The 14,483-nt window shown below is 55.2% G+C and overlaps 2 protein-coding genes across 5 annotated transcripts in view; one reads left to right on the top strand and one right to left on the bottom strand.

The window, feature by feature from the left end:
* Window positions 1-11,392, bottom strand: part of VEZT (vezatin, adherens junctions transmembrane protein) — a 373,255-nt gene extending 361,863 nt beyond the window's left edge. For all 3 annotated transcript variants that reach the window (XM_069629813.1, XM_069629814.1, XM_069629815.1), the window contains exon 1: window positions 11,239-11,392. In XM_069629813.1, the coding sequence (XP_069485914.1) occupies window positions 11,239-11,274 (36 nt within the window). In that variant the 5' untranslated portion in view covers window positions 11,275-11,392. The remainder of the gene's footprint in view (window positions 1-11,238) is intronic.
* Window positions 11,393-11,618: 226 nt separating this feature from the next.
* Window positions 11,619-14,483, top strand: part of FGD6 (FYVE, RhoGEF and PH domain containing 6) — a 316,035-nt gene continuing 313,170 nt past the window's right edge. Inside the window, exon 1 of one of the 2 annotated variants that reach the window (XM_069629811.1) lies at window positions 11,619-11,742. In XM_069629811.1, coding sequence (XP_069485912.1) covers window positions 11,697-11,742 — 46 coding nt within the window. In that variant the 5' untranslated portion in view covers window positions 11,619-11,696. Of the gene's footprint in view, window positions 11,743-12,258; window positions 12,539-14,483 lie in introns of those variants that run through there. The other variant, XM_069629812.1, reaches the window with a different exon arrangement.

Below are 14,483 nucleotides of genomic sequence, written 5' to 3'. Positions count from 1 at the left end.
ATGTGTGGCAGGGGCTGATGTCCATCAACCAATAGATTACCACCGAGACCCTGGCACCACGGCGAGAGCTCAGCAAACACAGGTACTTAACTATCATTGATGTGAGCCAGACAGAGCTTCTTGTGTACGGATTTAAGTTCATTAGTCATAGTCCTGAAGAAGCGCTGGGCTGCTGCGAAACACATGGTTACTATAGGCGATTATATGAATGGAATGGCGATAGCATTGATTGAAAAACAATAACATGTACAGAAAAAATATGACCTCACAAACAACCTTTCCATTTTGAAGCAAGAAGGATTATGATATGATATTTTATTTATATCGCGCTTGTACACAGGTGTTTCAGAGCACAACCAGGCAAAGGGAAGGGGAACAGGGGAAGAAACATAAAACAATAATCTTACTAGGCCCAGTGAAATTGAGAACGTGCAAGTGCATGAGGAAGAGAAAAAGGGGATAATGCATGGGAGGGGGAGAGATAAAAAAAAGTGCAGAGCGTAGGAGAGAACAAGATAAATAATAAGTAAATCATTACATAAAAAGGGTGATCAAGAAGAGTGGTAGTGCAGCCTGTGAGTGGCAAAGTGCAAGGTTAGTCAGAAAGGGTGTATCTGAGAAGTGCAGAAGAAGACTGGGGGGGCTGTATGGGTGAAGATACAGCCCCCAGTGCAAGGAGTGGCAAGGGGGCAGTGCAAGAGGGTGGCAGGGTGAGCAGGTACCTGGGCCCGAAGGACAGGGGTTAGCCAGGTGCGACCGCGCCGAGAGAGAAAGCAGATCAACGGGGGCGAAGAGGAAGGTCTTGAGGAGCTTCCGGAACCGTAGATGGTTCTCCTCAAGTTTCAAGGTGGCAGAGAGGCAGTTCCAAAGGAAGGCCCCAGCTGAAGACAGAGATCTACCCCCAGCTCGTTTCTTTGAAAAACGACTCACCCTGAGGGATTTAGAGCTAGAGGAGCAAAGAGCTCCAGAGGGGAGGTATTTATGGAGGGATAGTTGAAGGTATTTTGGACCCAGGCCCCAGAAAGCCTTGTGGACGATGCAAAGGGTTTTAAATTTAATCCTTGCAGCCACTGGGAGCTAATGAAGGAATTTCAGAGCTGGAGAGATACGATCCCAGGGCTTGAGGCCAAGTACAAGTCACGCAGTCCTGTTCTGGATTAGTTGTAAAGGGCGGAGAGTGGAGGCAGGTAGATTTAGTAAGGGGCTGTTACAATTGTCCAACCTAGAGAGAATCAGAGCTTGGGCGATCGCGAGCTTCTGAGGGAAGGAGAGGAAAGGAAGATTACCTCTGAGAAGGTGCAGTAAGAAGTTAGACTTTTTAGAGACGTCAGAGATGTGTGCAGAGAAGGAAAGTGTGGAGTCAAAGATGACCCCAAGGTTCTTGGCCTCGCAAGTATGGGTAGGAGGTGGGCCAAGGGAGGCCGCCCAGAGAGTGAGGGGAAAGGATGGAGAGGGTGTACCAATGAGGAGGATCTCAGTCTTGTTGGCATTTAAACAAAGATTCTCACCAGACAGACTTGGTCCTTTTAATACACAGACACTGTGCCCACTGGGTGAGGCTGCCTTATTCTGTGAAAATGCCAAGCAAGCTGAGGCGCAAAGAATCCTAGAATATTATGTACACAGATCAGAGTGCACACATCTTGCTGGCACGAAAAGGTAGGCTGGGGTGGGGCGGTGAGTACTGATGAAGGTCCGACCGCTCCATTCAGAGGGGCAGGAAGGTGTGGTACAATCAGATGGGTAGGGCTACTACATATGTATGAGGAAGAGGGGGGAATCAACAAGGCGGTGTAGGAGGACCAACAGCAAGGTGTTCCAGTTCCTTCCTGAAGTGTAGGATAGTAGGGCCCAAGCGGGCGGGCGTGCGTGCGTCAAGAGAAACTCAATTTCTGGTGGATTTTTTTTCCCCCTTATCTTGTCTTCTAACCTCGCGAGGTCTTGGCTTTGGAAATTTCGTTAGCAGCCAAAATCTTGACTTTCATGCTGCCAGGAAGCTGCCAGTGCCTTTGCTGTACCAATTATGGGGGCACTGCGGTCGGTGGTGGAAATGAGGGCGGGCCGGTTCTTACCTTCGTGGCGTCTACATTCCTCTCAGTACGGAAAAGATGGCAACTCCTATTGATCGGCCTGACATCGCTATTGGCTAGATGAAGAATATCTTACAAGTGGATGAAGAAGTACCCTGAACAGCTTGAAGTTTGGATGAAAGACATGACTAATATATATGTTATTTATTTATATCCAGGAGGAACAATGCTATTTTGATCACAAAGGAACGTACAATAGATAAGAAATCACATTAGACCGGGAAGCGGTGAGCTTCTTACAATGGGGTGAGTTTGAGGGATATTCTGACCAGGTCATGGAGGGAGTAATTGGAACATTCACCAGGGACAATACATAAGTGGACATACATAGATTAAGGACAACCAACATTGGACATTTTGAAGTGCAGGTAGGCGGTACGGTCATCTGTGCTCTAGATGTGACCATGATGGGTGAAGTGCTGGAATGGAGGCAGAGGAAGTGAGAGACAGAGGCAGGTTAGGGGCAAGGGAAACATTTTAGCTAGAAGGCAGATGAGTGGTAGCTTAAGTCGGTATCTTGGAGGCGAGGAGGTAGGCTTTTAGTTTGGTTTTGAACAAATCAGTGTGGACTGTATATTCAGTCCTGAAACTGACTGCAGCCCCCTGCTATGTGTCTTCTAGTCTCAGGGCCACTTCAGCGTTTGAGTCGCGCCGGTAGGACTAAAAAAGCAGTCTCGGTTTATGATGACACTAATGAAATGGTAATGGTCTCAGGCCAGATTAAATCGGTCTTCATCACTCTTCCCCAAGAGGTTGTATGTAGAGGTTTTACACGGACCCCCGATGGAATAGGCCAAGTAACGGGCAGCACTGAGATTGGCTCGTGCCCATTTGGAAGAGCTATGGTGACTGTGTGATGAGGTTTTGCTGAACTGTGCATTTCACTCAGATGTTCTTGACATGTAGCCCACCGTACCATGAGGCGAGGCTTTGCCCGAAGGTGCATTTCACTCAGATGTTTTTGCATGCCTACATGCACACCGATGTAGCCCACCGTACCATGAGGCGAGGCATTGCCAGACGGTGATGTAGCCCAACCTACCATGAGGCGAGGGTTTGTGGGACTATGCATTTCACTCAGATGTTCTTGCATGCTTGCTTGCACACCGATGTAGCCCACCGTACCATGAGGCGAGGGTTTGTGGGACTATGCATTTCACTCTGATGTTCTTGCATGCTTGCTTGCACACCGATGTAGCCCACCGTACCATGAGGCGAGGGTTTGTGGGACTATGCATTTCACTCAGATGTTCTTGCATGCTTACTTGCACACCGATGTAGCCCACCGTACCATGAGGCGAGGGTTTGTGGGACTATGCATTTCACTCAGATCTTCTTGCATGCTTACTTGCACACCGATGTAGCCCACCGTACCATGAGGCGAGGGTTTGCCGGACTATGCATTTCACTCAGATGTTCTTGCATGCTTACTTGCACACCGATGTAGCCCACCGTACCATGAGGCGAGGGTTTGTGGGACTATGCATTTCACTCAGATGTTCTTGCATGCTTACTTGCACACCGATGTAGCCCACCGTACCATGAGGCGAGGGTTTGCCGGACTATGCATTTCACTCAGATGTTCTTGCATGCTTACTTGCACACCGATGTAGCCCACCGTACCATGAGGCGAGGGTTTGTGGGACTATGCATTTCACTCAGATGTTCTTGCATGCTTACTTGCACACCGATGTAGCCCACCGTACCATGAGGCGAGGGTTTGTGGGACTATGCATTTCACTCAGATGTTCTTGCATGCTTACTTGCACACCGATGTAGCCCACTGTACCATGAGGCGAGGGTTTGCCGGACTATGCATTTCACTCAGATGTTCTTGCATGCTTACTTGCACACCGATGTAGCCCACCGTACCATGAGGCGAGGGTTTGTGGGACTATGCATTTCACTCAGATGTTCTTGCATGCTTACTTGCACACCGATGTAGCCCACCGTACCATGAGGCAAGGCTTGCCGGATGGTGATGTAGCCCACCGTACCATGAGGCGAGGCTTTGCTGGACGGTGCATTTCACTCAGATGTAACATTATGATTGGTCCTGCACACTGTGGACTGTGACACAGCACTTGTACTGTAACTAGCGCCTAGATGCCTCAGGGCTGTGTGCATTGCTATGCATATAAAAATAAAATTAAAATAAAATAAATAATGGAGGGCATCCATGATGCAGGAAACCCTGTGCGTGTCAGGTGGATGGTTAGAAGGGCCATGTGGTCAGCGGCACTGAGTGCAGCAGCAAGGTGGAGTAGGGTCCCCGCTCCATGACTTGTAAGGCTCTATAGGTGACTTGGGCAGTGGCCATCTAGGTAATGTTTTATTTATTTATTTTTGCATTTTTAAAGCGCTCACACAGCCCACAGGCACCGAGGCGCTGTTACAGGAATTGTTTTGTTGTTGTTGTCTTAGTTGCATATTTATACTTAAATACCCAGATGTAGCGGGTGGAATCTACACCGGTTGTGCTCTAGCCCAGGGTGAAACATGTGCACTCGCCACTAGCCATTGGCGAATGATATTTGACTCTTGGCGTAAGATATCGTGAGCTGTGCGTACAGAGACAGGGCAGGGCCTCACCCAAAAATCTGTAAATGCCCACTCAACCACACTGTGTAGGCATTTACAGATGTTAATGTCACTGCGGTGGGCCCAACTACATTATCTTCAGGCCCCACTTGTTAGACAATCCTGGCTACGCCGCTGTGCGCGTATGTATATACTGAATTGGCAAGTTACTTTTTCATGGCAGGCTAGCAGCTTGCAACTTGAATTTTTGCCCCCCTGCTCCACTCTGAGGATTTACACATGGGCGGGTGCTGAAGACCCGCAGGGGATGGATATACTTGAAACGCAAACTGCAAAAACATTGAGCGATCTTAATCCTGGGGCATGCGTTTACCCCAAAATATCCTTTGCCACAGATGCAGATTTGATGGGACAGTGTTTCCCAGTCTGTTTTTCAAGGGGCGGGCGGATCTGATCTTCCCATTAAAAAAAAAAACAGCCTTTGGCATTAAAATGAATATTAGATGTACTTAAACGCCAAGAAGATGGTTGCTTCAGAAGATGAGAGAGACGTGGGGAAAATAGCCTGGGGACTTGTGCAAATGCGTTATCCTACAACACCTCCCACCACATCCTTTGCACAGATGTCCATTAAAGAGCACGTTCCATTATAACGCAATTCCCCTCCCTATAAAACTGCACATCTGCCCACGAAATGCAGCAGGATCATACAGTGTTTGCCACGCAGCTACCCACACGCCTGCCCCAATCATGCAGCTTGTGGGTGTTTTTTGTTTATTTATGCACCCCCTGACTGCCCGTGGACATGCTAATCCCTATGGCCACTCCCATCTACTACCTGCCCCTTCCCGCCCATAACACATGTTCCTGGGCTAGCTTGATCAAGCAGTAACATTGAACGTTGCCCTCAAAGTGCCTGCCAGTGTAATTTCAAAGCAGTCGTCTGACAGTTAATGACATAATTGGAGATGTAAAGGTGGTACTGGTGTCATAAAAACCTCTCAACCAAGTGTGCCTTCAGCCACTTTATTTAAACACAACATATGTGCCCTTTCACTGAAGTCCTGTTAAAACCAACATTTGCAAAGCCAACAGTATTGGCTTATGTATAGATATTAGATGCTGCTAGTATATGCCCACACATTTGCACCATTTTGCAGCTGCTACCATTAATGGCCAGGTAGTTCCATCACGGATGTGCCTGGCAAATGCCTATCCAATGCGAACACAAAAGTCAGAACTGTTGGCATTGGCAATAATTGTTTATATTATGTTTTTTTTTTTTAAAGACAGGCGCTCATTATAGCACAAGTTAGTTCTTTCGGAAAGAAAAAAGCCAAGGCCCCCACGACCTACCACAGTCTGGGAAGAACCACCCATGGGGGAACGGGGGGTGAGGGTTTTGGGTGGGGCAAATGGACCACAAGCACTGTGGAGAACTACTGGTACAAGGAGGATCTCCCAGGGTCAGACAGCCCGCCCGCCAGGGGGCAAGATGCAGGACAGCTCCCCATCATCTCTTAGAAAACCCTACTGGAGCAAAACAGCCACCCTCGCCCAGCCTTTACTGTTGAAAATGGACCCACATTTAGAAACCATTAATAGTGTAGCCCGACTCGCTGCCGCACTAGTATGCAGGCATACGTGACAACCATTGTTTTGACTACTACTACCACTATGTATGTGTGTATGTTTGGCCGGCTATACAAATCAATACTGTTGAACCCACGTCTACCAAATTTTGCATGGGTTCCTCATTTGTCTTGGACAAGATTGTAGTCTATGTTTGGATGCAAAAGAAACTCAGTAGACACACTCATTTACTGATGCTCACCCCGATTCACCAAAGTAGGTACTACAAGAAGGCCAAATTTGGAAAAGTGCCTGAAGCAAAATGTTTGATGTGCTGGGTATTCCTTTGAAATGTACTACTGTATACAGTTTGAAAGTGTTCATGAAAGTGTGCATGCCTGCACCCCCAGATCTTATGTCCAAGCTACCACTCCCACCTCTGCTGCTCCAGGCTGCACTCCCAACTCTGCTGCCCCTGCCTGCACTCCCAACTGCTGCCGCCCCTGCCTGCACGCCCCCCCCAATGTCTGAAGACACTGCCTACACTCCCACCCCTGCTGCCCATGCATGCACCCCCAGATCTTCTGTCCAAGCTACCACTCCCACCTCTGCAGCCCCAGGCTGCACTCCCACCTCTGCTGATCCTGCTTGCACGCCCCCCCCCAATGTCTGAAGACACTGCCTACACTCCCACCTCTGCTGCCCATGTCTGCACCCCCAGATCTTCTGTCCAAGCTACCACTCCCACCTCTGCTGCCCCTGCCTGCACTCCCACCTCTGCTGCTCCTGCCTGCACGCCCCCCAATGTCTGAGGACACTGCCTACACTCCCACCTCTGCTGCCCATGCCTGCACCCCCAGATCTTATGTCCAAGCTACCACTCCCACCTCTGCTGCTCCAGGCTGCACTCCCAACTCTGCTGCCCCTGGCTACACGCCCCCCCCCAAATGTCTGAAGACACTGCCTACACTCCCACCTCTGCTGCCCATGCCTGCACCCCCAGATCTTCTGTTCAAGCTACCACTCCCACCTCTGCTGCTCCAGGCTGCACTCCCACCTCTGCTGCCCCTGCCTGCACGCCCCCCCCCAATGTCTGAAGACACTGCCTACACTCCCACCTCTGCTGCCCATGCCTGCACCCCCAGATCTTCTGTTCAAGCTACCACTCCCACCTCTGCAGCCCCAGGCTGCACTCCCCACCCCCATGTGTGAAGACACTGCCTGCACATCCATCTCTGTATCCCGTGCCTGCACCCTCACCCCTGATGCTCATGCCTACAATCCCACCTCAGCTGCCCCAGGCTGCACCCCCACCTCTGCCGCCCCAGGCTGCCTGCACTCCACCTATGCTGTCCATGCCTGCACCCCCACATCTTTTCCACACCTGCACTCACATATATGCTCCACCTGCCTGCTCTCCCACCTCTGCTGCCCCAGGCTGCACTCCCACCTCTGCTTCTCTGTTGCCCCGGTCTGCATCCCACCTCTGCTGCCCCTGCCTGTACCCCCACCTTTGCTGACCCTGCTTGCACCCCCCCACCTCTGCTGCTCCAGGCTGCACTCCTACCTCTTCCGCCACAGGCTGCATCCCCACATCTTCTGTCCATGCCTGCACTCCCACCTCTGATGCCCCTGCACTCCTGCCTCTGATGCCCCCGTCTGCCTGCACTCCTGCCTCTGATGCCCCCGTCTGCCTGCACTCCCATCTCTGCTGCCCCTGGCTGCCTGCACTCCCATCTCTGCTGCCCCTGGCTGCCTGCACTCCCATCTCTGCTGCCCCTGGCTGCCTGCACTCCCACCTCTGCTGCCCCCGGCTGCCTGCATTGCCACCTATGCCCATGCCTGCACTCCACATCTTGTCCACACCTGTACTCCCACCTCTGCTGCCCCTGCCTGCACCCCCCACCTCTGCTGACCACGGCTACAGAACCCATATCTGCTGCCCCTGCCTTCACCCCATCTCTGCTGCCCTGCCTGCTCTCCCACCTCTGCTGCCCCCTACCTGCACCCCCCACCTCTGCTGCCCCCTACCTGCACCCCCCACCTCTGCTGCCCCCTACCTGCACTCCCACCTCTGCTTCTCTGTTGCTCCCAGCTGCAGAGCCCACATCTGCTGCCCCTGCCTGCACCCCCATCTCTGCTACCCCTGCTTGCACCTCCACCACTGCCACCCCAGACGGCACTCCCACATCTTCTGTCGATGCCTGCACTCCCACCTCTGATGGCCCTGCCTGCACTCCCACCTCTGATGGCCCTGCCTGCACTCCCACCTCTGCTGCCCCTACCGGCACCCCCCACCTCTGCTGCTCCAGGTTGCACTCTCACCTCTGCTTCTCTGTTGCCCACGGCTGCAGAACCCACATCTGCTGCCCCTGCCTGCACCCCCATCTCTGCTGCCCCTGCCTGCACCTACACCACTGCCGCCCCTCCCACATCTTCTGTCGATGCCTGCACTCCCACCTCTGAAGGCGGCTGATGCCCATGCCTGCATCCCGACATCTTGTCCATGCTGCACTTGCTGCCCCTGCCTGCTCTCCCACATCTGATGCCTCTGCCTGCACATCCTCCTCTGCTGCCCCTCTCCGCCATCTCTGAAGACACTGTCAGCACCCTAATCTCTGCCGTCCCAGGCTGCACTGCCACCTCTGCTGTCCCTGTCTGCTCTACCACATATATTGCCCCTGCCTGCTCTCCCATTATCTCCCCCTCTGCTGCCCTTGCCTGCTCTTCCACCTGTTGCCCTGCCTGCTCTCCATTCTCTGCTGCCCTTGCCTGCTCTGTCACCTCTGCTGCCCCCTGCCTATTCCCCCACATCAGCTGCCCCTGCCTGCATTGCTACCTCCACTGCTCCACCTCTGTTGCCCCAGCCTGCTCTCCCACCTCAGCTGCCCCCGTCTGTACTCCCATCTCTGCTGCCCCTGCCTGCATTACTACCTCTGGGGCCCCTCCCTGATCTGCCACCTCTGCTGCCCCATGCCTGCTCTCGCACATCAGCTTCCCCATGCCTGCTCTCGCACATCAGCTGCCCCTGCTGCTCCACCTCTGCTGCTCCTGCCTACTCTCCCACCTCTGCTGCCCCCGCCTGCTCTCCCACCTCTGCTGCCCCCGCCTGCTCTCCCACCTCTGCTGCCCCTGCCTGCTCTGCTCTCCCACCTCTGCTGCCCCTGCCTGCTCTCCTCTCCCCTCTCCCACCTCTGCTGCCCCTGCCTGCTCTGCTCTTCCACCTCTGCTGCCCCTGCCTGCTCCCCCCATCTCTGCTGCCCCTGCCTGCTCCCCCATCTCTGCTGCCCCTGCCTGCTCCCCCACCTCTGCTGCCCCTGCCTGCTCCCCCACCTCTGCTGCCCCTGCCTGCTCCCCCATCTCTGCTGCCCCTGCCTGCTCCCCCACCTCTGCTGCCCCTGCCTGCTCTCCTCTCCCCTCTCCCACCTCTGCTGCCCCTGCCTGCTCTGCTCTTCCACCTCTGCTGCCCCTGCCTGCTCCCCCATCTCTGCTGCCCCTGCCTGCTCCCCCACCTCTGCTGCCCCTGCCTGCTCTCCCACCTCTGCTGCCCCTGCCTGCTCCCCCATCTCTGCTGCCCCTGCCTGCTCCCCCACCTCTGCTGCCCCTGCCTGCTCTGCTCTCCCACCTCTGCTGCCCCTGCCTGCTCTGCTCTCCCACCTCTGCTGCCCCTGCCTGCTCCCCCATCTCTGCTGCCCCCGCTTGCTTCCCCATCTCTGCTGCCCCTGCCTGCTCTGCTCTCCCACCTCTGCTGCCCCTGCCTGCTCCCCCATCTCTGCTGCCCCTGCCTGCTCTTCCACCTCTGCTGCCCCTGCCTGCTCCCCCATCTCTGCTGCCCCCGCTTGCTTCCCCATCTCTGCTGCCCCTGCCTGCTCTGCTCTCCCACCTCTGCTGCCCCTGCCTGCTCCCCCATCTCTGCTGCCCCTGCCTGCTCTTCCACCTCTGCTGCCCCTGCCTGCTCCCCCATCTCTGCTGCCCCCGCTTGCTTCCCCATCTCTGCTGCCCCTGCCTGCTCTGCTCTCCCACCTCTGCTGCCCCTGCCTGCTCCCCCATCTCTGCTGCCCCTGCCTGCTCTTCCACCTCTGCTGCCCCTGCCTGCTCCCCCATCTCTGCTGCCCCCGCTTGCTCCCCCATCTCTGCTGCCCCTGCCTGCTCCCCCACCTCTGCTGCCCCTGCCTGCTCTGCTCTCCCACCTCTGCTGCCCCTGCCTGCTCTGCTCTCCCACCTCTGCTGCCCCTGCCTGCTCTGCTCTCCCACCTCTGCTGCCACTGCCTGCTCCCCCATCTCTGCGGCCCCGCTTGCTTCCCCATCTCTGCTGCCCCTGCCTGCTCTGCTCTCCCACCTCTGCTGCTCCTGCCTGCTCCCCCATCTGTGCTGCCCCTGCCTGCTCTTCCACCTCTGCTGCCCCTGCCTGCTCCCCCATCTCTGCTGCCCCCGCTTGCTTCCCCATCTCTGCTGCCCCTGCCTGCTCTGCTCTCCCACCTCTGCTGCCCCTGCCTGCTCCCCCATCTCTGCTGCCCCTGCCTGCTCTTCCACCTCTGCTGCCCCTGCCTGCTCCCCCATCTCTGCGCCCCGCTTGCTTCCCCATCTCTGCTGCCCCTGCCTGCTCTGCTCTCCCACCTCTGCTGCTCCTGCCTGCTCCCCCATCTGTGCTGCCCCTGCCTGCTCTTCCACCTCTGCTGCCCCTGCCTGCTCCCCCATCTCTGCTGCTCCTGCCTGCTCCCCCATCTGTGCTGCCCCTGCCTGCTCTTCCACCTCTGCTGCCCCTGCCTGCTCCCCCATCTCTGCTGCCCCCGCTTGCTTCCCCATCTCTGCTGCCCCTGCCGCTGATCCTCCCTTGCATGCAGTGTTGGTGCACAGCTGACCCTGCCCTGCACCCTCCAGGTCCTCTGTCCCTCCAGCACCAGCTCTTGTAGCGGTTGCAAGCCCAGCTCTTTGTTGCCCACAGCTGTGCTGCCCGTGCCACCCGCCCTCCAGCACTGCAGTCTGCTGAAGCACGGTGCAGGGTGCTGTCCCCCAGCCCCTGCCAGACACCCACCTCAAACACCACTTCTTCGTCAAACTCCGCAGTCATTGCTCTCCGCCATGCCACCCCGTGGCACTCCGGGAAATGTAGTCGTTCAAAACCCTGAGGCTGAGTGTCTGGCAACCCTTGCTCCGGACGAGCATGAACTACACCTCCCAGCAGCCCGCGCACGTCTCCGCACGCAGAAGCCGCACAGCTCGTAGGGGCGGGGCCGCGCCATATGCGAACGGCGCTCATTGGGCGAGCATCGCCTAATCATTTGCATAGGCGCGTCGTCACAATAGTTCCGAACGGCATCTCCGCTTAAGTTGTGCTCTTTTATTTTGCTCCCCGGAGTGTGACATCATAAAGGGCCCGCCGCCGCGCCAGTTCCCCACTGGGAGGTTCCTTGCATTGTGTGGACACAATGCATTGGCCTCGCAGTGTTCCTTTCCGAAGAGGCGGGCCCTTCTGTTGTGACGTCACACCCTATGCCACGCCTCTGTGCTCCACCACCACCCGCTTTCCAGTCGATAGGTAGGTATTGTAGCGTCTTAACCACGTCCACTATCTAGTTTTTCCGTGTGACGGAGAGTCCAGTTGTGACGTCACCGCGACGGAGAGTCTAGTTGTGACGTCACACAGGGTACCCATCGCCACTGCCTCCTGTCTGGGGCAGATAAAGGGCTCGTGCCCTCGCGGCTTTCTCCCTTGGGTGGATCAGCCCATTGTGACATAACAAAGGGCATCACGTGCACCACTCTCCGCTGCCTTTCTCCGGCAGCTTATCTTCCCATTGTGGTGTCACAAAAGGCACTCCCCACGGGTCTGACAGATGTTGCTCTCTCCCTCTGGGGCGGGGCGTCAATGTGACGTCACAAAGGGCGCTTCCTCCGGGTCTAGCAGCTGTTGCCCTCTCTCCCTCCGGGGCGGGGCGTCTTATTGTGACGTCACAAAGGGCTCGCCCCCTCCACGGATGTTTCTCTCGCCCCGGGGCGGCTCGCCCCATTGTGACGTCACAGGGGGGCTGCCCTCTGACTATGACGTCACGGAGCTGCGCTGCCTGGGCCCGCCCCCTCTTGGCTCGTGCCGGGAGGGCTGGCAGCTGCTGCAGCTTGTTCTCTCCTGGGCTGCTGCTGCAGCTTGTGTTCTCCAGCAGGCGGCGGCGGGGGGAGGTCCCGGCTGGAGCCCAGAGATACTCACCAGGGAAAGAGGAACCCAGGAATGGAGTGGAGGAGTCGGGGGCGCCTCTGACACCTTCTGCGGAGCCATGGACCGTGAGCGGGGCACGGAGTAAGGGGAGCGGAGTCCTGCAGGGGAACAATGAGTGCTGGTGAGTTGCGGACAGGAAAGTTCGCCGGAGGATCCGCGGACCTTGGCGTTTGGAGGGCGAGCCCCTCTGACTAGGGGCCATGTGGCCAGATGCTCTGCTAGTGCCTTCTCCCCGATGCAGGGGTATATAGGAGTATGAAATCCCCCCCCCCCCTCCAGTGTTAGGTGTTATTCGCCCCCCATCCCCTTGCAGTTCGCTGTAAGTCCGGTTTCGAGGGGGGTGCGTTTGGAGCTGAAGCCCATTTTTAGTTATTAGTTAAGCTGCAGAGGTAGGCGCTGAAACCCTCCACCGTGGCCTTGGTACAGGGGTGAAACCCACAGTCCCTAGGGTAGGTGCTGTGATCGTATCATCCGTTCCTCCGGTCGGTTCACCGCCCCTCTTTTCTAATCTCCTAGCGTGGGTGTTCTGGAGCCAGAGGAACTTTTGAGGAGTTTGTGGCCGCCGGGATAGATGTCCCGTTCTTACCAAACTGTATTTCCTGTTCTGAGAGCCCAGCTCCGAGCTATGTAGAGGCGCTGCTGGTGACAGACCACTCTGTCTCCTTTTTATAAAACGTCACCAGCGGGGAGATGGGAGTCACTAAGCACCCCGATAGCTGGGTACTTAACCTAGACAGCGCTGCAGTCTGAAAGAAGGGGCAGAACCGCAATAAAGATAGCGGTGTGGGGGGAGGGGGGTGCTCTTTATATACTACAACCCACCTCTTTAAATCTTTTTTTGTATTTCCATATTTATTAGACCTATTCCTATGACATTTAAAAATCTTAATATATTTAATCTAATACACATACATTTCATCGCCACTTCCTTCACAGTGATCGTTGACACACAATGATACCATTACCAACAAAACTCATTCGATATCACCTCACTACCCGACTCTGCATGGATGAATGCACCTCTTTAGAGCTTGGCATGAGGTGATGTCTGGGTGCCATTGGGGGAGGGGATTACTGTCCCCCTTCAGGAATGGACAGCAGGTCTGCAACAAGGATATGGTGAATCTTCGTTCAAGCTGGTAATTGTGTGCCAAAGGGCAACGCACTCCCCAAATTACAAAAAGAATGTTTAGCCCCACCGACCCTCATTATTCTATTCGGGTCAGTCGTACAAAACCAGCACAGGCGCTTTTCAAATCTTCTATGTTAGTGTCGGCCAACATCTACACTCGAAAACGTGTTTTGTTGACATGTTTCTGCAACATTACATAGGCATTCGTCAGGACCTGGCATGCCTGCAGCTGGACCGTGTCGCTTTCAAGCCACCCAGAAGAGGAGTACTTGCTTGTGGGTAGAACGCGCATCCCTCCAAACCCCCTGGCTACACATCGGTAGTTGTCGGACGCTATAGCCGTCCCCCCCCTTACTTGTTCCTTCCTTCCTCCAAGATGCATGCCCTCTATGGCTATATACCCAGTTTTTTGGTTACTTTGAGCTTCCCGGAGAGGGAACAGGGAAAGCTGCGGCACTAGTGTCTGTCCCCCACCCCTCCTCTCAGAGGTCCTAAGGACGTCTAAGGGGGACAAGGAGGGGGCTTAATATGAAACATTTGAATACTGCTGCTTTAATGCTAGTCTTTGAGGGGAATCTGCTTGGATCCATCGGCAGACAGTCTTTGAGGGGAATCTGCTTGGATCCATCAACAAGCAGTCTTTGAGGGGAATCTGCTCGGATCCATTGGCAAGCACTCTTTGAGGGAATCTGCTCGGATCCATCGGCAAGCAGTCTTTGAGGGGAATCTGCTCGGATCCATCGGCAGACCGTCTTTGAGGGGAATCTGCTCGGATCCATCAGCAAGCAGTCTTTGAGGGGAATCTGCTTGGATCCATCGTCAGGCAGTCTTTGAGGGGAGTCTGCTCGGATCCCTTGCAAGCAGTCTTTGAGGGGAGTCTGCTTGGATCCATCGTCAGGCAGTCTTTGAGGGGAGTCTGCTTGGATCCATCGTC

Source organism: Ambystoma mexicanum, chromosome 12, assembly GCF_040938575.1.
Source record: "Ambystoma mexicanum isolate Mex_15411 chromosome 12, UKY_AmexF1_1, whole genome shotgun sequence".
NCBI lineage: Eukaryota > Metazoa > Chordata > Amphibia > Caudata > Ambystomatidae > Ambystoma > Ambystoma mexicanum.
The sequence above is the reverse complement of the archived record's forward strand: the minus strand, read 5'-3'. Positions and strand labels throughout refer to the sequence as shown.